Raw genomic sequence first — 26,590 nt, 5'->3', positions numbered from 1 at the left:
ATTCATTCATTCATTCAACGTGTGAACCGGAAAATCGGGGTTCGTCTTCCACGCCCAAACTTCAAATGGTGGTAACTTCTGCTACAGACCGAATAGAATGATTATGTTAGTCTTATTGCACTCCTTGATTTGTGCATAGTTCACTGTTATCTAGCTCAGATACATCACTCCAGCAGTTTTTTACAAACATTTTCAAACAATCCAATATAAAAATTCAAATAAATATGAATGTAGTCATTTTACGCAAAAAACAAATTTGATAGCTACCATAAGAATGAAAAACTACATATGTCCTCAATTTTCATCATCATAACTAAAAATAAAGTTTTTGATCAAAGACCATTGTGCCCCCTTAAAATTAGAGCATGCGGCTTCTGTATGGCATCCCGGTCAGCAAAATCACTCACTACAGAAATGGCTTCATTCGTTCTAATTATCACCACACATCAAGCGCTAATGCCATGAAATTAAGCCTTTCTTTGCTACTAGTGACCATCAAAGGAAATTATTTCGGTTGCGCCTTTTTCGCAAAAAACTACAAAAAACCCATTCTAAAACAACTTACTACCTTCACCATATTAAATTTCAGCATGCATAGATCATCAGGGCAAACTTAACGTCCGATCCTGCCATACAAAGCATTTCCATGATTCATTCATCTCCAGCACTTGGGTTAGGTGGAACCACCTTCCTACATCTGTTTCTGCGATAACAGTTGAGGCTGCTCTTCGATCTGCTGTAAGCAACCTGTTGCAGTGGCTTTAGCAAAAATAAAAACTAGCAAAATCCCAAGGAGAGAGCACATGCCTAGTAGTGACCACTGAGTCCCCAGCTTGCGCGGTGGCTGTAGTAAAAACAAAACGACTCCAGCGCTACTGCTAAAGATGAAAAGACAACCTGCTTGGGAGAGGTCACCAGAGTGGCCACATTCTCTAGAAGCCAATACGGGTAACTGGAGGCATGGCTACGAGTGTGCCAATCCTTCCCAAAATGACGCACATTCCGCCACCGCTGCCAGAGCTTGTGCAAGTCTACAATGCTGAGGATGACGATCACTTTGCATCCACCACTCACCGCAAAGATGACCTTTTAATGCATACGACGATGAATACTAGCAGTGCAACTGCGCAAATAAACAATAATACTGAAACTTTATCATGAGTCCGGTAATGCTTACCTACAGCGGCTTCGCCATTCTAGTCATACAAGTGAATGTAAGCTTTCCTGAATTTTTGGTGACGGGTGCAGAAAACTGCTGCACAGAAAAGGGGCGATGTGAAAAGAATGGCGACACGAAAACATCCACAGGTTTATGAAAGGTGCCGTTTGTATATGACACGACGAGTGACCCGGCGCTGGCAGTAAGATTTCAGTAAACACCCGGTTGCACAATGTGAAGCCCTGGTGCAATGGTTCTTCTGCCATCCTCCCTTGCTGCTACTGGGCGTGTCCCTACTGAACCAGTGGCACAGCTGATGCATGCTTAGCTGGGTGCACTGCAGGTAATGCAAATGCATTGCCTGCCAGAAATATCCCCCAGGCGGTGCACTCCATTGTGCACTTGGCACATTTCCTGTTCCCACTAACTCCACCGTGTCGAGAGGACACACAAAAATCGACCTACACAAGGGAAGCCCACTACACTTCTTACATAAACTCTAAGCATTCCACAAGTTGCAGGCACTCAAGTATGTCGCCGAGAAGCATGCACTAGAACGACTGTCCCACAATCTCAGGATTTCTGTTCTGTCTTCGCATGGACAGCACTATGCATTGATTCAACCATTCCAGCAGGGCTCCCGACAGCTGTGACTGTGCAGGGTCAGTGACCTGCCAGATAAGCCTCTGGGTGAGGCTGGTGAGTACCTGTGGTCCGCAGCAGGTGGCAGCTGGTTTTCATCACCATGGGGGTTCCCCGCAGCTTCACCAGTGGACGGGCTATCCTGAGCAGCCAACGCTGCGGCAATGTTGGCCCCACTGGCAGCCCCCAACTCCGACCGTTCCTACAACAAGGTACCCATGTCAAGGAGATCAGGGTGAAACCGCCATTTGCCGACTATTCGAAACCTTTTTCCCCTCACTTTGATGTGGCCTGCAGCTAACAGGCTGGAACTCGTGTGCTACTGCGAATGTCCGAATTCCTGCGTCACTGCGCCTATTCAAATTTATGCAGTCTGAACAATCACTGCAGAGCTCCTTTGCATAACAATCGAGGCATTTCTACAAGAGCACACCTCCTGGGACTACAAAACGGCCAGTAAAAATCAGGTTCGTATTTTTGACAAAAACACTATTTTTTTACAGACATTTCTATCACCTGAGTGCGCAAATGGGGCATGGTCATCGCGCGTAACTTCTACCAAACAAAAATGCTTGCCGCTCGTAGTCATTTTACATGAGCGTGTGGTGTTTATGAGGGCACCTAATGGTGAATCAGAAGATGATCTTCAATACTTACGCCTGTGTTTTGACATAAAATGTGACAACACAAACTTGAGCATTAAGTATTTGAGCCCACCACGAAATGGGCTCAAAATACCAAGTAAAGTCAATCTGCAATGGCACCTTCATTGCCCCCTTCTGTTTCTCGGAAAACTGATGCCATTCGTGATTTGGCCCGACGAACAGCTGATTGCAGTAAGAGGAGTTTAGGCTGCACGGCAAAACGGAACACCCAGTCATCGGATAACGCTCCAAACTAGGACAGCGCTTCAAATCAGCCTCTCACGCCACCAGCTGTTCACTGGCCAGCTTCGCTTCTTGGCACGGGTATTTCTCGACGTCTAGATTGGCTCCTAAGTGAAACTGTCTGTTCTGGCAACGTCTGCAACAGTTCTGACTTTGTTTCTTTGCAAAACTGTAAGGTGGTGCTGCACAGCAGGAGGCTGTGAGCGCAGAATGATTGTTCTGTGACAGCTCTTGGCTGAAAACTCGCTGCCCACGATTCTGCCACATTGGGCTTCATTTTTACAACCATGGCTACTTAGCTACAATAGAAGATGACAGTAAATTTCAAGCTAAAGCACATAATAGAACTGTGAATGGCAGCAAGCCTTTGCCACTGAGTTTCATTTTCAACTCTGAGTGTATTTCTTAGCATCGCATGCTTGTGCAGACTCTTGTGCTGGCCATAAATAAAGTAAGTCCTTAAAAAGGTTTCTACATCATGAGGGCAGGATTTCTTGCCTTCAGTGACCACAAAACTCCAGATTTCTTCAAGAGGACTATCCAATAAGCTTCCTTGCATGGTACACTCACCATGAGTGCAAATGTTTTTTTTTGTATTTGACCAACTACTGTGGTCAAACAAATTTTCTTCTTGGACATGTTGAAATTTTTCCCTGGAAAACATACATTTTTAATTTTTTTACTCTCACTGGTTTTTAAGATTAAACTATTTTTATCATTTTATTGATGTCTAGACAAAAAATATTATTTTAGAAGTTTTGTCGCATTCATTATGCAACTAAGCATTTTAAAGACTGCTGTCGTTATACACGGCTTTCAGTCACTGACACTTTAGGTCACTGCATCGTATGCCAAACCAAAAGTTCTAGCCAAAACAATTCTTTCCTGTCCCACAAAAAGTGTTCGACTGCCTCGCAGTAATAAGAGTTAAAAAGGATTATGGTACGTTTACACAAATGTCATTTCTCAACAAACGTTTGCTTCCAGAAAAATTACAAAAGCATACTATGAGCTCTCTAACACACTGTTTCTGTGGGCAGTGCGGTCCCAGACAAAGAAGAGGAATAGCCGTTTCACATGCAAGAAGGCAAAACGGTGAATGAGATGCATGCAAAATATTTGAGCACACAAGTCCCGAAGTTTTGGTTTGTGGACAGGAAGAAAGTCGCGTAAGCTCTACACTCGCAGCTTAGCTACCTTGGAGCCTCTGAAAAGGACCATTTCGACAGCCTGTGTATGATGGGTGGATGCAGCACCCTAATGGACACATTGCTCCCTCGGTCACGTTTGACACTGCTGAGATTTGAGCATGCTGAACTGTCTGCATGCATCAGCAGAGACTAGCCACTCCGTGGCACTCAACACTGCATCGTTGCCAACACGTGAGCAAAGCTGGAATCCCAGCAACACTCTTGCAGCCTACCTGAGGCACGGACTTTCCATCGTCCCCTGTAACCACCACCCTCGTATAGGCAGAAGCTAGTGGCCGCAGCAGCGACAAACCCCACACGAGGTCATCGGCGACAAAGTGCCCCTGCCTTGCCCTCACTCGGGCCTGCATACCCGGTGTAGCCACTGCTGCATCACCGCCCACCGCTGAGCCCACTCGTCCTCCAACAAGGCGGCTCGCTGCTCTTCTGTCGGCTCTGGGGAACAGCGCATCCCCTCTGCAACACTCTGCAGTGGCTGCTCTTCTGCCGGCTCCGGGGAACAGCATGTCACCTCTGGCACACTCTGCAGCTGCTGCACGGGGGGAAGAGGGCCTTGAATAAGAATAAACACGTGCCACTGTCACTCCGGCGAATAACAGGTCCCTGCGCTCACAGGGGTGCACAACTCATTAGTGCATCCTCATGCACTCTAACCAGCAATGCAGGCTCCCCGTGCACAGCAGAAGATGCTGCCGTCAGTCCCCTTCAGCAACAATTCACCAGGAATGGCGTTTCACTTCACAACCTGTTACACAACACGTAACTCGTTTTCACACATCCAGGTGTTTCCCACCAATTGTCCCAAAAGCTCAAGGAAATTTACAGCTGATAATCAGTCCTTCACAGGCACCTGAACTGCACATCACAGCACTTCTTAGGACCTTCCACTCCCTCTGGCTGGGATACCTCGTAACTGCGGCACCATTTTCTTGAACGACAATAGTGCGATGCTTTATTGATGCTTCAATAGCCAGGCATGATTGGCTAAATTTTTTCATCCATGATTTAATTGGCGTTCATCTATCGTTTTCGGGCTGACTGTGCGTTTTTCTTATCTCCCAATGCAAGCAAAGCCTACAAATCCCGATGCTGCCTTGAGCGTTCACATTGTAAAATTGAACCCCAAAAAATAAAGCGCCAGTTTTCTCATTGTCGGTCACGATTTCTGCATCAAATTTGTTGCACTGCATTTCAAAAGAATCCTGGAACTCTTCTGAAACTATTGGCAACAAGTATACTTATAACTTGCGAGTTTGCGGTCTTTTCGTTGGAAAACAAGAGCCCCCCACTGCATTTCTGTACTACTACAAAAATACATGAATGAACCACCCTTATGAGGACCCCTGCAACGGTTTTTTTAGGTACTTTTTCGGCTTTACGTTTCTTCTACGTGTTATAGATCGACACAACAAGAATTATCAAGATCTGTGAAAAAAAGAGTTATTCTATTTTTATATTTAAAAATATAAGCAAATGCAAGGTTGCTCTCTCTTTCCAAAACCGGAGGACCACTGTTCGCTTCCCACTTTCCTGATGACGGAGCATCGCAAGACGAATAAGGGCAATGAAAAACGCTGCTTTCGGGAAGTTTTGAGGATGCGGTGGTCTCTCCTGGGAAGCTTCTTTCCGCGCTTCTTGACGCCGTCATTCGACGGTACCGCGACAACCGTGCTGATACAGCACCGACAAGTAGGAGAAGGTGGAGACTGCCGAAATCGCCTGCCCGTCGCTGCGTTGATGTTTGTCGCTAGGCGTAATTTTCTGAACCCTGCCATGTTCGTCAACCTATTTGTGGCTAAGAGGAGGCTGTTCATGACTCCTCGAGTATTCACAGAGTGAAGTGTTTTCATTTCCTTGCCACTGAGGCTGGACGTGAACTCCACTTGGGCATTGATAGAAGGGCAAGAAACAGTCGCATATAGTAGTTTTTAAGTCATATAGTTTTTTTAAGTCGCCTATACTAGTTTTAAATAAATACCTAGACCGGGGGGGGGTCGAACTACCAACTTTTAAAAGCAAATTCTGAGCCACTGAGCCATCCCAACTACGAGGCAAGTTGCGAGAACTTCGCATACGATGCCTGGACGTCAAGAAGTATCTATGAGTGTACAGTTTTCAGATATCTTGGACGTGATAGCATTTGTCCGTCATGAATCGATCTTCCACATGAGCCCCCTCATGCTAATACTACAAAAAATTAACACAGAGCTCCCTAGTTTGACTCACAAAAAGCTATCGCACAGTCGCAATATTCCCGACGCCTGACAAGAAACAGTTGTCTTCAGTTATCAGCTTTCTAACAAAGATAGCTTGGATGAATATATATCATGACAGCCGATTGCTGCAAGAAAAAACCGGTGTGGTTGCTTTTTGGTGAACGGAACGGCGCTTCCCATTGCGAAAGCATGTTCCCAAATGTCGAGACGCTCAAACCGGATTGAAAACACCCAATCTAAGAACAGCGCTTTGCAATGCTCGCCGACAATGCCACTTCTGCATCGACACCTATATCCGCCAAGCCTTGACATCGTTATTTGGAGCCCAGGCATACAATTTGGCACGCATTTTAGCAAAGCGCGCAGACGCCGGACGGTGGGCAGTGCTTAGAGCAGAATAAGCCGCTCATTGTAGCAAGGTTTGAAAGGGTATACAGTGCTCGAAGTGCCCGCATAGCCGTCAAACCATGTGTGTCCTTGTTACTATCCGTGGTGAAGTTCTATGCTTCCTTAACAAAAAATAAACGAACTAAAACATTATTCGGGCTCGTTTGGTCAGTAAAATGACATGTACAAAATATTGAAAGGCATAGGGTTTCATCATATATGGAGGCTTTAGATGTGATGTAGGCCGTGCCTCATAGACGTAAATATTGAATAAGGTTCTTTTTTACACAGCGATCCTGATAGTTATTTTTCCGCCTATATCGTAACGGCATGATGAACCGATTTAGAGCCATAAAAGCACCTGTAAAAAGTGTTGCGATATTTATGATGCAGGCAAAGGAACAGTTGTCTTCAGTAATAGCTTTCTAACAAAAATAGCTTGGCTGAATTTGCGTCATGGCAGCCCATTGTTGCCAGAAAGAAGGTGTGGTTGCTTTTTGGCGAACGAAACGGCGCTTTCCACCGCTTTTAAGAGAGCCACTGAAATTGCCTTAAATTAAGGAAGAAATTTAGTTTTGCAGTCAAGGCACGGGTTTGTTTGCGCATGTAAGCTCTTTTTCCACAGTTTAAGCTTGGGTACACCGGTATTCATCAATAAAGTTGACCCAACACCCCATACAGCTCACTCTCATACCCATGGAAGAGCGAGAAAGCCAGCGACCAGAAGTAACCACATATTCAGAACACAGCCAGCAACGTGCACCGCCGCTTCGCTGTTTTCCAGTTTTCTAGTCAAAGTTCTTAAATAAGCAGCCATTTAAACTAAACCGTATTATTCGTTATTGTCTGCAGTTGTCTCTGCGTGGATTTCCTACGCCATAATGCAACTAGTGTTAAAGGGGCCCTGAAAGGCATTTTGAGCACACTAAATGAAGTAGCGCAATTGTTAAATTGGGTCGTCAAGGTCATCTGGGCCAAGTATTACTCTTTTACGCGCAGCGGAAAGCTCACACTTTTGTTGCAAAGTTTGTCGCTTTTTTCTCACCCTTTCCTTCGTGTTTTTGGACGCCGCCATCTTCACATGTCTACATCATCGATTCCCAGATTTTCGTCATGAGCTATACATCCTGCTATTGGGCGGCTTTTTCACGCACTTCCGGCAAAGAGATGAGTCGTCTGCTCAGCGTCGACTCGCCGGCTGATCTGCCAGGGGAGTGTCGGAGTGCTTGAACATTTTACGACAAACGAAACAAGTGTAAACAAACGCTTAACCGTTCGTACTGAATGCAACACGGCCATAACATGACATGGATATTCTCTTACCGGAGTACGTTCCATAAAGAAAGCGTTGAAGCCTCGTGGCACTTCATTCGTGCAATCGCAGAGAACGCCCTGAGCCGAATTCCCGGGTTTGACGGATACATTTTTTTCCACTTCAAAACAATCCAGAGATGCGTTTCGAACGAACACAACGTCACAACATGCGTTGCAAGTCTGAACCGCGATTGACAGACAGACGATGGGTTGCCTCCTCCTGCCCGTCGTAAATTCGGCACTCACCTCGCGCGCGGTTTGCGGGGACGAACAGAAAGTCACTTAACTCTGGCGCGCAAGCCGAGATGGCTTTTAGCCACGCACACTGCACATACCCCATGCGAGGTTGAGTCGTACGTCGCTCGAGAAAGATAATCCAGACCATGGGAAGCACTATCCACCCGTAGAAGCACAACGTCGCATTTTATCGCGAAACAAAGGCGTCCACAACACACCCACCATCGCCTCCTGTAATACCAAACGCATCTCACACTTCGTAATGGGAGTGAGTGGTACGCCTGCATTGCCCACATGTCGCGAGGTGGGGCCCCGAGCTGAACCGTTATCACGCAACCGTAACTGACTTCTGGGGTGGTTTGTGCCTTGTTTCCAAGGCAACCGATGTTTGAGATCGTCAAAGAAAGGCGCTCGCTCCAGCGCTAGAAAGCTCAGAGCCGCGCCGGAGCATTATTTGCCAACGTTGCCGCTCTCCACCACGCGTCGCCCCAAGCTGAACTGGTCACATGTTTGAAGCGTTTTGTGCACGGGTTCTGTATCGGTTTAAAATGTCTTTTTCACATGGCGAATTACCACCACCGCAAAATAAGACCCGGCACCAGCGGGGCCACATCTGATACGGCGCTTTTTGGATAAACAGTGCGCGGTGCATGAAAGGGACCGAGCGCAAGATCCTCCCCAGCGGCTGCGAGTTCGCCGCCGATTAAAAGTCACGTGCTGCACTGCAGCAACGAACGCCGAGAAAGAGCAACGCCAGGCCACGGCACACATGCGGCCAGATTTTTCGTTCGCTTATCCATCCTTGAGCGGAGTGCGGAATTCATGGTGTCAACAAAACTTGCCCGTAGCAGACGGCAGTCGGAGGAGCGTAATGCGGAAGTACGTCACCGCTGACTAGCGCAGCATCATGGGAGGGAGTGCTCGCGCGCCGTCAACAGTTGAAAAGAGGAGGAAACGCGGCGCGACGATAATGGGTGGTTTTTGATTTACGATTTCTCAGCTAATTCTCATCGCTTTAACAAAATTCTTGCGGGAGGAGATTGCTAATACATTGTCTTATTTGGTTACATGTACATCCATGCATCAGCGGAAGGTATTTCAGGCCCCCTTTAATGCAATTTCCAAAAACGAATACTACACCTACAGATTTCCAACTTGAGCAGCCATGGCTAGGTACAGCCACAGCTGCTCAATCAAATGCACGGGCAGCCTGCCAAGTCGTGCTCCTGGCAATGGGCGAGTGGGCTGTTGCCGCCGTTGTGTTGTTGAGGGCGACACCGCCACACAGCAGTTCGCGCTGTTTGCCGGAACGCATGGAAAGAACAAGTGCATCGTTCAGGTTGCTGAAATTCATTGTCGTGGTTACTGGTGCCCTTTCCTGAGTGAGTTTGTTCTGGTAGTAAATAAGGTGCATGAGACGCTATGCCATGGAACTGCTGTGTACCGCCCTGTGACCTCAACCAATGATCCTGGAGTGCGGCAACCCGAGTTTCCCTGCAACTTGTAACGTCGTGCGGCACGTCTGAGAAATATTTCTTGTGAAGGACCAATGGGAAAAGGAAGTACATGGGAGCCAAGTGGCAGGTCACTGGTATGCTTGGTACGTTTCATAGAAAGTGCCTACACAAAAACACAAAAGTGAAAATCTCAGTTCCGACCACAGTACCGACCAAGCTTCCCATGTAGCCAGAGTATGTATATGCAGAAGGACAACACACAGCTTCGAAAACGTCATAGAGGCAACTGTGATGTTCATGCGAGAATAGCCAATGCAGGTAGAGGCCCAAGGCCCCAAAGAAGGTTCTGTGCCTTCTCAAAGTGACCAAGAAGAAGCGCCCCGTAGAAGCGTGTGCAGAAAATCAGCTCATCAACTCATGCCGCATGCCAAACCACAAAAATATTGTACACACATAGAAAAGAACCAAGAAAACATAGGTGAGGCTACAACAAAAATATTTGTCAACCCCGCGAGCCGACCTAGTTGGAAGCGATCTATGGAAACGATTGTGCAACACAGACAAGGACAAAAAAAAAACGACAAGGACAAGTGACACACTGCGCGCGTCCTTGTCGTTTCATTATTGCCCTTGTTTGTCTTGGGTAATCGTTGCCAAGGATATCTCATCACTTAAATAAACTTCAAATATAGTAAACGAAGTGCGAGAAAAAAGCAAAACGATTGAAGCTATCGTGTAGCTCTTGGAAACTGCATAAGAGGGGGCAAAATATGATCATTATGGCCAAGTGGCTGCTTTTAATAAGAAAAAGCCCTTGCACTCTCAAGAAATACTGGGCCAATGTTTCCTTTGAAAAGCACGAATATTTTCTAAAAACATTTCACCTCTAAATACATTTTTTCTTTGTTTGTTGTGGTTGTTGTAGGCAAATAAACACCAAGATCTCGCTGTCGTTCAATATTTTTTTTTCTTGGCTTGGCTTTGGTTACAAGAATAGTGTTCCACAAATCGGATTAGAATTATCGTTTCACAATTGGACTTGCAAATGTTCTTTTTTAATTCGGAGAATCCCAATATATATGTGGAGAGCCGAAGACGAGGAAGGCAGGACTAGGGGCAGGGGAAGAAGAGAAGGTTGAGGAAGAGAATAAAAGGATGGTTCCCAAGTGAACAGCCTCAGATCATGACATTGGTGCAGTCGGCAGGATACCAAAGACGGACACTATGTGGATTACTCTGCATGCCACGCGGAACTCACAAGGCAAGTTTTACTTCTCGCCATGCCAAGTCGATGACGAAGTGCCGTACGTCTTGCCCGAGTGCATCACAACACCACAACTGTGTGACTGGGTGGCAAAGAAGTCCGGCCAGACAACCGAGGACCTGACTACCCAGTCTTCTCTCAAGCTCAGGGTGAAGCTGTCCGAGTTCCAAGAATACTTCATGGAGCCAACCATGAGGTCGTCAGGGAACACGAACACGACACCGAATGTTAACGTTACCACCATAGACCCAGGCCTTCTTCTGATTCTGCAAGAGCAACAACGGCAGGCAGAGAGGCAACAGCAGCTCATGGAGACCCTCATCGCTACGGTCCAAGCTCAACAAAGACAGCGCACAGAAATAGTGAAGCCGGATCGGTTTGACGGAGAGAGTTCAAGTCCTGAGGATTGGATTCGTTCCTATGAATACGCATCCGAGAAGAACTCCTGGCACGAAGCTACCGACCGAGTGGAAAACATGCGGCTGTTTCTGACGGGACTTGCAAAGAAGTGGTATGAGCTGCACATCCTCTCACACGCGTCAGACAGCTGGGACAGCTGGAAGGCAAGCTTTCTTGCAGCGTTCAAGGAAAAGCCCGTGGAAAGGTGGGACCGTGCAATTTTCTATAAATACCGATCGGGCAAACCCTTGGAGTATTTTTACGAGAAAAGGCGCCTACTAAAAATGGCTGATTCTAATCTCCCGGAGTCTTCATCTGTGCCACTGATTATTCACGGGTTGCCTAAGGATCTTCAGAAGCAGGTGCAGCTTAAGTCCCCAAAGACAATCGAGGAACTTTTGGAGTGCTTTCAAGGCTTGTACATAGATGCTCTTCCGAGAATGCAGGGTACGCGACGTTTCAATTTCGAAACCGGGCAAGCGTCACAGAGGTCTGGAACTTCCGAAGTGTCATCGGGTTCACAAAGAAATTCGTACCGAGGACATGGTGTCATTAACCTTGCATCTCCCTGCAGTGACAATATAACCTCGGATGAGTCCCGTCAAGTCGAAGCACATAGTGACGCTGAAGCAACCCAGAAAAAAAACTAATAAATGAGGGTGATCAGTCCCACCCGACGACAAAAATTGAGACTGTTTACTTCCCCACATTAAATCTTCTTTTCATAACTTTGGGAGTTAACGGCACCGACGTCACAGCACTAGTTGATAGTGGCGCTTCCGTGTCCGTTATAAACAAGTCACTTGTGTCTGAAAAAGATATTCTTAAAGGGAGACCAGTACAAATACAGGGCTTTGACGGAAGGAGACAACTTTACGATGAGTGGATAAAAGCCAAGGTGACGTACAAAAGTCAAAGCACAGAGATCGACGCCTTAGTTGTTAATGGGTGCGAATACCAATTTGTACTCTCAAGACCTGATATGAAAAGACTTAAAATAAACCTATACTGGAATGATAATGTCTGCGTTGACATGAAGGCCTGCGGTTCCCTGAGCACAACAGACCGACTTGTTCGGTGCGAGGAGGACGTTCGCCTCAAGTTTCCAGAGCTCGTTTGCGTCGGTACTTACCTGCCAGCAACAACAAAATTCTCTGTTCCTTTCAAGCTTGCTGATGTAACCCCCATTAGACGAAAGCCTTACAATATGTCCCGTGAAAGAAGACTTTGGCTAAAGAAAGAACTACAGAACATGCTGGAAGCTGAAATAATACGCCACTCAGCCTCAAAATTTGCTTCCCCCATTAAATTAGCGTTCAAAGAAGATGGCTCATTGCGTTTTTGCACAGATTACAGGATTCTAAACAGACAAACTGACCTTTTCCCATTTCCGATGCCACGAATAGACAACATCATTGAAGAGACGGGAGGCTGCCACGTCTTCTCTCGCATAGACTTGTGCAAGGGATTTTGGCAGATTCCTCTAGAGGAAGAGTATAAACAGTACACGGCTTTTGTCACGCCCTTCGACGTGTACGAATACAACCGACTACCTTTCGGGTGGAAGAACAGCCCCGCCTGGTTTCAGAAGATGATGAATGGGGTGTTGAAACCATTTTTGGGCCTATTTTGCAATGTTTATGTTGATGACATTATAGTGTACTCCAAGGATGATAGCACACATGCGGAACATTTGACCGCTGTCTTGACCGCCCTCAGTGCAGCCAAGCTGAAAGTCAATTATAAGAAAAGTGAGTTCTTTAAGCCGAAAATCACATTTCTCGGGCGCGTGCTGGATGGCTTCACTAAAAGCACGAAAGAGGAGTCCGTTGAACGGGTACAAAATATGAAGCGACCTGAAAACATACACGCACTGCGAGTTTTTCTCGGTCTGGCAGGACACTTCCGGAGCTTTATTCCGGATTTCGCTGCTCGTGCCAAGCCACTAACAAGCCTGCTTCAAAAGGGTACGGCTTTCCAGTGGACAGAAGAGTGCGAAAAAGCGTACCATGACTTAGTGTCAGCCATTTCATCTGACCCCGTGCTCACGCTGCCAGACTTCTCACTTCCTTTTGAGCTCACCACGGACGCTTCTCGCTATGCTGCAGGCGCCGTCCTATACCAACGAGGACATTCGGCTACAAACGATCGAAAACTACACGTGGTTGGATACTACTCGTATACGTTCAACAAGACTGAACAGAACTACTGTACAACAGAGAAAGAGGCTCTGGCTGTTGTGCTAGCGGTGAGGTACTTTCGGTCATACCTCGAGGGCAAGAAGTTCAAGCTTTTTACTGACCACCAGGCCCTTACATATCTCTTGCATGACAGTCAACCTAAAGGACGAGTATCTCGTTGGATCAGCGAATTGCAGCAGTTCGATTTCGACGTATTGCACCGATCCGGGCAGTTGCTTTCAGATGCTGATGCCCTTTCCCGTCTTCCTATTGACATAAGCTGCAAGACTGGCGAAGAAGTAAATGCACTGATCGATGGCTCTGAGGCTGTGGGAAGGAACAGAAGAACTACAGTGTGTAGATGGACGGTTTCACGTTCCACCTACACTGGTCAGAAAAGTTCTGGAGTTCTGCCACGACAGTCCAGAGTCAGGAGGTCATGACGGCTTCTGGCGAACCTATCACAAGATCAGGAAGAGGTTCACTTGGCCACACAAGAAAAGAGATGTAAGCGCATACATCCGCTCGTGCCACTCATGCCAAATCAACAAGGCCAAATACAAACAGAAAATGGATGCAAGGATGCCAGTCCATTCAAAAATACCATTTGAGACAGTGCATCTCGATTTTGCGGAGCTCAAAAAGAAGGGTGAAGGGGTAAGATGGACACAGTCTTTCTTATTGTGTATCGATGAATGCTCCAGGATAGTGGCTGCAAAACCAGGAAAGGAGGACGCAAATACTGTAATAGCGCTTTTGAACAGAGAGATGTTTAATGGCGTAAAATACGTTGTGTCTGACAATGGACCTGCTTTCAGGAGCCGAGCAATGATACGCTGGGCGGAAAGCAGAGGCATCACACTCAAGTTTGCAGCTCCATATCACCCGGCGGCTAATGGTCTTGCAGAACGGGCCATACGAGATATTAAACAGTACATCCACTTCTACCCTAACTTTCCCGGGGGTTGGAAGTGCTGTCTGGAGGCGGCGGTCACGCATCACAACCGGTCGCACACAAGTGCGCTGGGGTGCAGCCCTCAGTATGCAGCCTTTGGTAAGCCATCATACCTGCCCGCTGACGAGATCCTTGGTCTGACGACAAGGCTTAAACTTCAAGAAACGAAAAGGACAGTCGAGAGTGAAATGAAGTATAGGGAGACGATGAAACGTTTCTTCGACAGGCGCCACAACACGAGTATTCCGGCTATTTCTCCAGGCGATTTGGTCTTGGTGCGAAAAGGATGTGGCAACTCAAAAACCAGACCTATCGGGCCCTTCGAAGTTATCAAGACAGCATCTACCAATGGCGTTTTGAAGACCGTGTGGTACATGACGGGCAACGGGACTGTGGAAGTCGCGGCCATCAGCAACGTGGTTCCCTACACACAGAGGAAGGACGAAAACAGGGCCCCGGAGAGTGTGGAGAGCCGAAGACGACGAAGGCAGGACTAGGGGCAGGGGAAGAAGAGAAGGTTGAGGAACAGAATAAAAGGATGGTTCCCAATTGAACAGCCTCGGATCATTACAATATATAAACCTAAAGCGCGGAGCTCCAACAGTAAGTGAACTTTGTGGAAATGAATCACACAATTCAAGGTGGTGCTACATACAGAGGTTTGGAACTGGTTAATACAAACTCAACGCGACTATAGAACGCTCTGGGAGTTCGCGCTGTTAAATTTTTTAACGTAAGGTAGTTCAAGGCTTCTTAAAAGCAATTTGCAGTCGTATAAAGCTTCAACTTCATCCCGCGCCTCTAACACTCAGCATCTCGATGAGTGCGGGGCTTGTGCATAGCAACCCGTCTATGCGGGCATTCCGGTGCACGCCAGCAAACAGAAGTGAGGCTGCGCCATTGTGAAGGCATCTGCAGTATCAAATCTCCAAAAAGCACATAAAAATTCAGACTGCATTCCTTTGTTTTAAAAAGAGATAAGCGTAAGTGGTAGGGGTGTGCGAATACTTGAATATACGAATATGAATGAAGTAGTACCTCCACAAATATTGCGATTCGTGAATTAAATATCGACTATTCGATTTTTCAAATAGTCAAGTGGGTTTTACTAATCTGTCGTGTCTGCGAAAGCGAACGATTTGGCCCACGCGAACGCACTGCTGGTGCACCGTCTGCTCGAAAAGTTTTATCCAAATCGCGCTTTCGACAGCGCGTGCCTTGACGAAGGAGCAAATTTTATCTCACTGCATTGAGCAGTTTGTAATTGCGGCGATAAGAGCTTTTCTTCGTCCTATCGCCGTCGAGTCTTGCCGCTATATTGAATACTGCGGCCGGATGTTTACATGTCAGGGCAGCTTACGGTGAAAAGCAATCGCCGCCGCTTTTCTGGTTTTTGAGAGAGCCACCGTTTTCTGGCTTTTTTGAACGGAGTTGGTGTATGTCTGCTGCGTTTTTCTGTTCTTTTAGACACCACGGTGTATAGCACAAGCTCATGCGCCGCAACTGTTGTGCAAGATTTTCTTTCGCAACGTATTGTTCACGCTTCATGTTCCCGATGTGCTAGCTCCCGAAGTAGTGCCTCATTGTGCTCCTTGATTGTAGTTGTGCCGTTATTTTGGTATCATATTTCTTCTGCCTCCGAAGCACTCACTGCGGATTTACGAGGCACTCTTTAGTCGTTGCCTATGATTTCAGTACAGCAAATCTGGTGCAAGCCGTTCTTCAAATGCGTATCATGCCCACTCGGGATTCCTGAAATACTTGGAATACCGCCTCATAGCGGTTCAACGACTGGACTGCTGCAAAGCAGAGTTGAAACGTGTGTTCTTCAAGTCGAACAACGACGTCATGGCTCCCGAACATGCCAACTAGCTTCTGTTGTTGCACAAAAACCTACGAAAAACCGAAGCCTGTAAAAAATATTACTATTTGATATTTCATTCGATATTCGGCGTTTTTTCCACATTCGATTCAATATTCGATTCAAACGTTCCTATTCGGTGTTTGCACACCCCTCCTAAAGGCATATCGGCACTGTCATGAGAGCATTGATCTGTAGCAGCTAGCTCTCCCGAGAGCTTTCCAGCTGTCCCTGAACGGTAGTGCCACGACAGTCGCCGAGATACATTTTTAAGTCACGCAGCCGGTCGCACCTTGCGTCCGCTTCATGTAGGGGCTGTGATACTGCATTCACCAGTAATTCGGGCTCACCATGTCGTCTGGTGCTTTGTGCTCCTTAACTCTTTCCTTATGGCGCCATAGGCCATCCGACACACAGTTCCGATGATTTCAAACGTCCCGTGAAACCTAAAAACGGTGCCATGCGTACAAGTAACCCCATTTAGCGTATTTATTGGCAACTTGTCTTTCTATTTTAAGTTTTGTTGACATTTTGATGCGGCGACGGCAGCGAGAGTGAAATTTGATCCCGCAATAACGGCGATTTCTGCGAAAATGGCATCCGCGTCATGGCGCACTCCGCAAATGCGGACAGCTGTGGTAGGGACTGAGGCAGCTGCTGCGGCTGATTCTGTTAGCCCAGCTGCATTGATGACGCCATGAACGATGTGGATTAGTCAGATTTTAGTTCTGATGAGGACGCTGCAGTTCAAATTCCCTAAACATCGACAGGGACTGAAAGGTAGGTTCGTTTTTGATTTCGCGCTATATTTGTAAACGAAACGTGCTTCATATCTAACGACTGCGGCGTTAATTCGATGTGTAGGGTCTAGACAATTTACAGCAGGAATATTTTGCGAAATGCACCGCGCCGTATCGCGTTATCACCTTCAAGATAGCCTGCCGCTCGTGTCAGATTAGCGCTACGGAGCAAAGCACGACGTTTCTCAAGAGCGCTGGAATTTTTTTTGTTTTTTACCACTGAAGTGATGAGTTCGTGTGAGAAAGCCCAAAAATATGCTGGGACGCATATGTTCGCATAAGAGTAACGTATAAGATTAACTTACCCCTGATTGGCTTTGAGGAGTTGTGCAGCCGTTAGTTTTGCTAGGTTCACGGGTCCACAAAGCTCCAAACCTTGTTGTACAGCATTGATTTATAATACTGAATCATTTCCAAGGAACGTAGGAACAATTCCTAAAATAATTGTTCGGCTAACTATAATCCCCTACAGACGTTGTGTGTAAACTTTGAGCATTTTTCTTCTCAATATTTGACCAATAAACTGCTAATAAGTGTATCATTCACAAATCTGCTGTTATGTGTTTGGAAGAGCAATCTATAAGCTACAATTTCATGCATAGCAAAGCTAAATGCCTCCATTAGCTCAAGAGAAAAAAAGAGCTTGGTGAAAAAAATTAAAATCGAGGATGGCTTGGTGGGCTAGTTGGTGTAGCATCATAAAGGGTTGACAGCGCATAAATACGACGACACAAGGAAGAGAAGACAGGACAAGCGCTGAACTACAACTGATTTTTTTATTTCGCCTTGAAAGACATATAAACCAAAACACACCCAATCACAAGGCCCAAAAAATATGACAAACACTTATGACGCGCCCCGCCTTCTACGCTCATTGCACGAGATAGTGTTTTTCTTTTTCTGATAGTGCAACAGATGGTCTGCTGACGCAGTTTTTATGAAGACGTTCAATCTCGAGAGCCTCGATAACCTCCCGTGTATGTCTGTCCTTCCCTCTAGCAATGACTGAGCAGTCCCCGAATAGCGGCACGCAGGCGCAATCTTTGCAGTGCGCAGCTAGGTGGCCCGAAACAGTCGTCTTTTCTACGAGGTTTTTATGTTCTCTCAGCCTATCATTAAGGCATCTGCCCGTCTGGCCGACATAGGTTTTTCCACAATCCAGCGGGAGAGAATAAATAACGCCTTCATCGCATTCAACAAATTGTTCCCGGTGTTTCTTCGAGCACCCCACTGTTCGAGCACCCCACTTCTTCGAGCCACCGCCATTCACCATTGGACACAGCGAAAGCTTGTTGGGAGCAGAAAAAATTACATCAACACCTGCGCGCATGCCAATCTTCTTGAGGTTATGCGCAACCCTGTGCATATAAGGAACCACCACAAATTTTTCTTTCCTTCGCCTTATCTCCGGGCAGTACTGGTCACCACGTTTCAACTCCCTTAGTAAGTCACGAGCTACTCAAGAACATGTGTGTTGGATGTACGAGCCCCGTGCGTCAAAGCCGCTACTTCCTTATTGCTGCAATCACACAAAACTGGTAAAACGGGGCATTGTTAGGTCTTGTCTGAAAAATTAGTTTTTGAAGTCATGTGCACATTCAGCAGAAAAAAAGCTTCATGGCTCAAATCAAACGCGTGTTGTCTGCTGGGTACCCACAACATTTGCTGAGCGGAGTGGCTCGTGACTTACTAAGTGACCAGTAAGACGTGGTGACCAGTACTTCCCGGAGATAAGGCGAAGGAAAGAAAAAATTGTGGTGGTTCCTTATATGCACAGGGTTGCGCATGACCTCAAGAAGATTGGCATGCGCGCAGGTGTTGATGTAATTTTCTCTGCTCCCAACAAGCTTTCGAAGCTGTGTCCGATGGTGAATGGCGGTGGCAGAGAAAAAGGGGGGTGCTCGAAGAAACACCGGGGACAATTTGTTGAATGCGATGAACGTGTTATTTATTCTCTCCCGCTGGATTGTGGAAAAACCTATGTCGGCCAGACGGGCAGATGCCTAATGATAGGCCGAAAGAACATAAAAACCTCGTAGAAAAGACGACTGTTTCGGGCCACCTAACTGCGCACTGCAAAGATTGCGCCTGCGTGCCGCTATTCGGGGACTGCTGAGTCATTGCTAGAGGGAAGGACAGACATACACGGGAGGTTATCGAGGCCCTCGAGATTGAACGTCTTCATAAAAACTGCGTCAGCAGACCATCTGTTGCACTATAAGAAAAAGAAAAACAGTATCTGGTGCAATGAGCGTAGAAGGTGGGGCGCGTCATAAGTGTTTGTCATATTTTTTGGGCCTTGTCATTGGGTGTGTTTTGGTTTATATGTCTTTCAAGGCGAAATAAAAAATCAGTTGTAGTTCAGCCCTTGTCCTGTCTTCTCTTCCCTGTGTCGTCGTGTTTATGCGCTGTCAACCCTTTATGAATTAAAATCGGCCGCTTTTTCCAAACAAATCACAATCGGCAGCTATTCCACCGTAATAAAAGAATCAAGCCCATTCTACATGGCGTGATGTACCTCCAGATTCACAGCTGCGGCGAATCTTGTGTAACAGAACAATCTTGTTTTTTTGCCGCCGAAGCTACGAAAATATGTCATTTTGCACATGAGCAGCGACACAGCTGTGAATCTGCAGGTACATTCACGCCATGCAGAATGGACTGCACGCGATGTGACAGGCTCAAATACAGACGTATGGCAAGAAATAGATAAAACACAGGCAGCGGCCATTTCTTCAGCTGCAAACCACAGTTTCTTGGTACAGCAATGAAGTTATCTATTAACATAACGGCAAAACAAAAGAGGCGCCACGTTTTTGTAATGCTTGAAAGCTGGTGTGCAACTGCAACCGAGGGGCTTTTGTAAAAAGAGAATGCACCTTCCCACAGACTAGGTGTCGCAATAGCGGAAGCACCTAGTGCGGAAGGAGAAATGGTTCCTCACCACCAATAATTTTTTGTTTTAGCCGTTGCAGTTTCTTTTTGTTCGGAAAGAGGAGAATGGGGATCCACAAAAAATATGTTGAAGTTCGCATGCTGGGCGTACTAGTCTACTGCCAGCTTATTGAAACAGTGCGTGACCAGACATGAGAGTACAAGTAGCCCAGGTGGAAAAGCTGGACGTTTGATAGACTAAGTATGCGGTCCTAAACATTGAGAAATGAGACGAATTATCTTCAGAAAGAAATGTGCACCACATGGAGAGTTTACCACAGATTAGTGTGAGTGGCTGCTAAATGGCGTTGTGTGATTCTTGGCAAAGCAAGCTTATATGTATGCGCAAGAGGAATAGGAAATGAGGGACTCGTAGAAAAGGACAGAAATAATGGTTGGCAGCCAAGAAAACCTTGTTAAGCAAAGGGGAGAATGTGGTAGGTCATTGAAACAGATAAAGAATTTGGAAAGACAGAACGAAAGTGGAGGAAGAAATGCCCGCAGGGTTGGATCCGCACCCACGACCCCGGATCCCATTTTTTCCTCCACTTTCTTTCTGTCTTTCCAAATTCTTTGTTTGAATGACTTACCACATTCTCCCCTTTGCTTTGCGAGGTTTTCTTGACTGCCAACCATTATTTCTGTCCTTTTCAACGATCCCCTCATTTCCACGTCTGATTCGCTACATGCATAGCGAGGGCCTCTGTTCTGGCAGTCTTGTGCCACAAGGAGCTTAATAAGGTTCATCGCTGGTCGACCACTCTCGAAATGTCGTAGACACTCGACTCACGGCCCGGGTGTTAAAAAAAGAAGGTCCTCTTCACCCCGAGTAGTGCGAGTGGCGCTGGCTACCACGTCCATGCACAGGAAACAAGAAAACCATAACATAAGTATCCCAGAACGTGGCGTGGAAAACAGCCCCGCCAGTAGCGTAGTGGTCAACGCCCCAGACCGGTATTCTGGAAGTCGTGGGTTCGGATCCCACACAGCGGGCATTTTTTCCTCCACTTTCTATCTGTCTTTCTGTTTCTGTCTTCTGTCTTTTAGATGCAGAGCTGCGAGCCATTGCCCAAGTGAATGCGGCGCTGGTGTGGAAGCCGTAGGTGCGCTGCAGTTGCACCGAGCTAAAACATCTGGCTAGGGCTGTAGCCAGCAGTGCCTGCAGCTTCCCTCCCACAGTCCTTCTGCAGTTTTGGAGCCCGCAATTCAGGCGCTGTCGGTGCATTATTACGACCGCTGCGCTCCACCCGAAGCTTGCACACGCAGGCTCGGGCAGCAGATGGCCCACAGGGCATACCTGACATGTGAGCCAACATCCAGGAGCCCCCTGCTGCCTGCTGCTGCTGAATCGGGACTAATGCAGACTGTGGGGACTTCTTTCGCTGCCTAACACACGGCAATTTTTGCGGACAGTTTTTTTTCAGTCAGCAGCTGGCTTTCCCAAAAAGTAGGGAATGTGAACGGAAACAGTGTTTCAGGGAGCCTGCTTTGTTTTGTGGCCAACTCAAAAAGCTGTAAGGCATCTAGGAGTTCCTCACAATGTGAAAATGTGTGAGCATCCCTTCTGGTCTATTTATGTAGCCGAGCTATGTGGTGCTGTGTGTGTGTGTCGCCACATGCCCAATATGACGAACTGTTGCAACTAAACAGATGTGCTCTGCAAAGAAGCAAGTCTTTTTCATCAGGAGCAGGCTTCACTGCCACACATGAGGAAAAATAGCTCTACAAGCTTGGCTTCCGTTCTGATATTACCGGGAGGACATTTTTCAATGGGCAGCATTTAACAGTCATATTTGAAGTTTATTGAAGGCCCCCTACAGAATCTATACCAGGAGAGATTTTGGCTGGCAAATTACAGCCCTGCTGCTTCGTTGCCATGAGGGCCTGTGAACGCTGCCTTCTCTGCTGACTCCAGCCAAGTAACGGACGAGTGACGCCCACGTGCTCCAAAGGCTTGGGCAATGGTGCAATTCTGTTGGAAACATTTCCTCTTTTGGCTGCTCTCATTCCTTTCACTTAATTAATTCACCCTTGAGGTTTCAACGCTATTACTTAACGGGGGCTTAATAAAGGTGTGTATTGTGTACAGGGAACAATAAATAAGAAAAAAAGGTCACAGAAGCTAAAGCAAAAACAACAAGAAGCTACACAGAGTCAGGTCACAGTATCAGCATGTGTAGGGAAAAAATGGTAATGACAAGGGTGAAACTCTTAGCATTGAAAGATCTCGACTGACTACGAGAACACAGTTAAGTGGGCACTGATAGTGGTTAGACTTCCGCCAACAGCTCCCCAGTATGTGCAGGACACCATGTTATCCGGTGATGCATTGCATGAGCGAAAAAGGAGCCATTCGCGGATGATGTGCAGCTGTTGACACATGCCCGTGGCCCTCGAAGCGTGAGTGTTACTCGTTCCCAAGTGTGGTGAGCAAAGGTGGGCAGCATGAGGCGCAGGCTGCAAATTATTCGGTCAGGAGCAACGCCACCAAAGCCGAGAGATGATGATGATATTTGAATGTTAATCGCGCAAGGACAACTAGAGCAACGAGCGCCAAGAAGGCGTTTTGAAGAATAGGTGACAACTAAAATTGGTTAGAGGGAACACAAATAAAATCAAATAAAGACTATGAGTAAGGCTGGTGTACAGGGCCAGGGTGAAGACGAAGAGTGGTTAAAAGATAAATGAGGTGGCTGGTGTATAGGACCAGGGGTAAAACTATGGGTGGTATGAGATGAGCTGTAAGAAGTGAACTTCTGACAGAATGTTAAAGGTGCGCTGAACAGAAAACATGGCATCGTCTCCTAAAAAGTATGACGGATGTAATGGAATATTCTGTCTGTAGAGTTCTCGGAAGTGTTTGCATCATGTAATGTCCAGTGCCTTGCATTGAATGAGAATGTATCTCGGATAGGCCCTCCCCACACATGCTACACAGGGGTCTTGGAGATCCCGTGAGCAGGTGCGAGTGTTACATGTGTATGGCCTATCCGTAACCTAGCTAAGGTAACTTAAATGTGCCTGTTGTATGAGTCAATAGTGTATTGTCCCAAGTGTGGTTTTATTACGTGTAGTTTGTAGTCTGTCTGTTCGCTTCAGTCTGCTTGCCAAGTTTTACAGTTGTCTGAGTGTGGCTTGAGGTCTTTGTAAGGTAGTGTGGCCATGTCTACTGTGTTTCGGAGTGCAGGCGGCCACTTTATACGCCACTTCATTTCCGACAATGCCAGAGTGGCCTGGCACCCAACACACGGTCACCCCAAGGTTTGAAGAATAAGCTATCCGCATTGATTTGAAGAAATGATTTTTGAAGACAAAACATGGCTTTTCGATGACTTATCAGATGACAATGCACGGACGACGCTAAGCGAATCTGTATAGATGATGGATTTAGGAATATGATGTTCAACTATGTGACTTACAAACAGAAAAATGCCACATGCTTCTGCCATAAAAATACTTGTATTACATTCACGGTTCTACCCGCTTTAAAATTGGGTCCATGCCCAACACAAGACACCGCAGTTAACGTTTTAGACGTATCACTGAAAAACTGTGCAGCCCTGTATTTATCCTGCAGATAGATGAACTGCTGCAAAATCCCACTTCTTGGTGTCCTGTTCTTACCGCATTGTAAGAAAGGCAAGTCACATGACACAGGATGAAGATGCCATGGTGCTACAAGATCAGTGTGAGATGATTTGAATGTGTCTCAAAAAGGAGACCTGATCAATAGTCACCTCGTTCCTAACTCTCTGCGAGAAGGGAACAGAAATTGATGGATGGTTTAAAAAGAGTTGAGTTCTGGATGTATCATTAAAACGGGTTTAAAAGGATGGTTATTCATTGATGATATTTTGGAAGCTTATTGAAGGTCAACATAGGTTCGCTGGTACGCTAACCACCATTTGTCACACTCTGTATAAAGACTGTTGACAGGACTAGTACGGAATGCGCCACAAGAGAGGCGAAACCCGAAGTGAAGCACTGGGTCAAGCATTTTAAGTGCTGTTTTCATGGCTGACGCATACACAACACTTCCGTAGTCCAACCGTGACCCTACCAATGCGGCATAAAATTGAAGCAGGAGTTGTTTGTCTGCACTGTCTGACTGGTGAGATAGGACTTCTAGAATATTCATCGTTTTAGGCATTTTTGTTTGAGTCGTTTTATAAGTGGGATAAATGTGAGTTTTTTGTCAAACACCACACCAAAAACTTGTGTTTCTTTTTTACTGAAATCGAATCACCTTTGAGTTTTATGTCGGGATCGGGCAAGATGCCGCGCCTTCTTGAGAATACAACACATGTGCTTTTCCTATGATTCAGTCCGAAACCGTTTTCGTCTGCACAGTGAAAAAGTTTGTTTACCCCAAGCTGGACCTGACGTTCACATATGGACATTTTATATAATTTGAAAGATATCTGAACGTCATCTACATAAACCAGGCAAGAAATAGAGGGCGGCAGTGCCTTTCGGAGGAAGTTCATGTTAATTATAAACAACGTGCAGGTCAAAAAGCCACCTTGAGGCACGCCATTATCCTGCACGTGAACATTTGATAGGGCCGACCCAACTCTGACACGGAATGTTCGTGTAGACATGTAACTAGAAAGAGTGTTCGGCATGTTACCTGAGGTACCAAAAGATTTCAAGTCTCAGAATGCCGTAGTGACATGCCGTATCATATGCCTTTTCAATATAAAAAAATACTGTCATGCAGTATTGCTTATGTATGTATGCATCCCTAATTTAGGCCTCCAAAGAAACCAGTTAATCATTTGTGCATCACCCCCCCCCACCCCCCTGGAAGCCTGCCTGGCCGCTCTCGAGAAGACCATTGCACTCTAGAAAGTACACGAATCTCCTATTGACCATCTTTTCGAGTAGCTTGCACGGGCAGCTTGTTAGGGCGATGGGATGATAACTAGCAGGGAAATAAGGATCCTTTCCCTCCTTCAGAAAAGCCACTACGATGGCCTCCCTCCAAGAACGTGGAAGGTGCCCCGAAAGCCATATTTTGCTGTAGAGGTGCAAAAGTGCATTGAGTGTGTCTGCGTGTAAGTGTTATATGATGGTGTACGTAATGTTGTCTCCCCTTGGAGCTGAACGCTTACAAGCACTGAGAGCCAGCTTCAGCTCATGAAACGTAAAGGGGGAGTTATACGCCTCGAGGCTTGCGTTCGCTGCGCCGCCTGCCGCCGCTTCTCCGCGGTGTTGACGGAATTAGCGCTGCGCGGCTGATAAAGGTTCATGCAGTGTTTTGGTCCTCTTTCGCTTCTTTTTGCCCTTCGGCGCCCTAAAAAAACTTGTTATGGTGACGTCTGTAAGTAAATAGTACGTCTACGGCACTTCAAATGCCGCTGCGTCTTGGTAGGGTGCTCAAACGCCAACAATAGCTATCCAGGAACGCGGTTTTGCGCACTTCTTCGCCGCTGTTACGGGCGTCGGTGACGGCAGCAGCATACCACCACTGTCACCTCCGAATACATTCGGCACAAGTGAATTTTATTGAAGCCTTGTTTAGAACTGATGCTGGCACAGTGAGAGGTGTGTTTCGTTTTGCAGCGCGGACAACGAATGCGACCTCGTTTCGAAATATACGTCGTAGAAAAATATATTTCGGTGTTGTGACTACCCAATACCTGGCAATAACTTGTGCCTTTTATAAGAATATAAGCTACGCGAAAATCTTAGGTATATTCCAAGGATCTGCGTAGTGAGAGATGTGCACTCTTGCATGTCATATAGCAAAAAACCAAGAAAAGTTAATTAAACCACAGAAAAATCAATGGTCATCCAGTCCGGAAGAAACAGAATAGCTCGTACGGAAATTCTGAAATGCTAAAGACGTTCGTCTAAACTTATGCCGGGTAGGACTCACGAGACCAACTAGTGTGCGAAATTCACTCCTATTTCGCGAGACATGCGGAGGAGGGTAGGCGCACGCTTAACTATCGTTGTGTACAAATGCGGGCGAAATCAAGGAATGAACACTTCAGTAATCAAGCACACAAGCTACGCGTCCACCTTACTCTAGTTTTCAGACTTCAACGAACAGCTGATCACTCGGCGGACGCATTTTTCGAGGTATACAAGTTTACAACTGATAAAATGTGCCGTTAGAAGAGTGCGATATCTGATAAGGCCCTCTAATTTCCGTTTGTGCTTGATTCTGCACGCTCCCTGTGTCATATGACTATGCTTCGAAAAAAAGTTTAGTCGTGGACGCGCATTACTCTAGAAACCGTTCTCGGCGCTGCTCGCGGAGGATATATGTACATATATGAATGTTTGCGGGCACTCGGCTCGCGACAATGCGCCCCAGCAATAATTTTTTGTCGTGCTTCGATTCCGGGTATAATTTTGGATTATTCGTCGTAGTTATTTCGTAGAATGTTCATGAAATGTATGTCCAGGGTAGTGATAAATATCTGAGGTGTGATATCGGCAAGCATAACTGTAGTGCTGTAAGGTATAAGTGGTCCGTTAGGTTATATAAGTGCACAAAACTGATGTACGTCGTAGTGCGTAGCCGTAGCATACCATTTGATGAAACTATGCTTACGGACAAACTGTTAGTGAATTTAAGGGCAGTGGAATCGCAATCATCTTCATAAGCATATCCCGGTTTCGCGACGCCGACCTGTGACGCACACCTGGTGCTTGTACACCGAATCTACCAGAATA

At 46.4% G+C, this 26,590-nt stretch overlaps 1 protein-coding gene across 1 annotated transcript in view; it reads right to left on the bottom strand.

The window, feature by feature from the left end:
- Nucleotides 1-26,590, bottom strand: part of LOC144176063 (uncharacterized) — a 174,703-nt gene that overhangs the window by 23,927 nt on the left and 124,186 nt on the right. The window contains exons 9-10 of the mRNA XM_077705188.1: nucleotides 4,252-4,431; nucleotides 1,867-2,003 (exon numbers count right to left, since the gene is read on the bottom strand). Of these exons, the coding sequence (XP_077561314.1) occupies nucleotides 1,867-2,003; nucleotides 4,252-4,431 (317 nt within the window). The remainder of the gene's footprint in view (nucleotides 1-1,866; nucleotides 2,004-4,251; nucleotides 4,432-26,590) is intronic.

Source organism: Haemaphysalis longicornis, unplaced genomic scaffold, assembly GCF_048455015.1.
Source record: "Haemaphysalis longicornis isolate Haplotype H1 unplaced genomic scaffold, Haemaphysalis longicornis Haplotype H1 scaffold_3, whole genome shotgun sequence".
Taxonomy (NCBI): domain Eukaryota; kingdom Metazoa; phylum Arthropoda; class Arachnida; order Ixodida; family Ixodidae; genus Haemaphysalis; species Haemaphysalis longicornis.
Note: the sequence above shows the minus strand (reverse complement) of the source record. Positions and strands in the feature narration are given on the sequence as shown.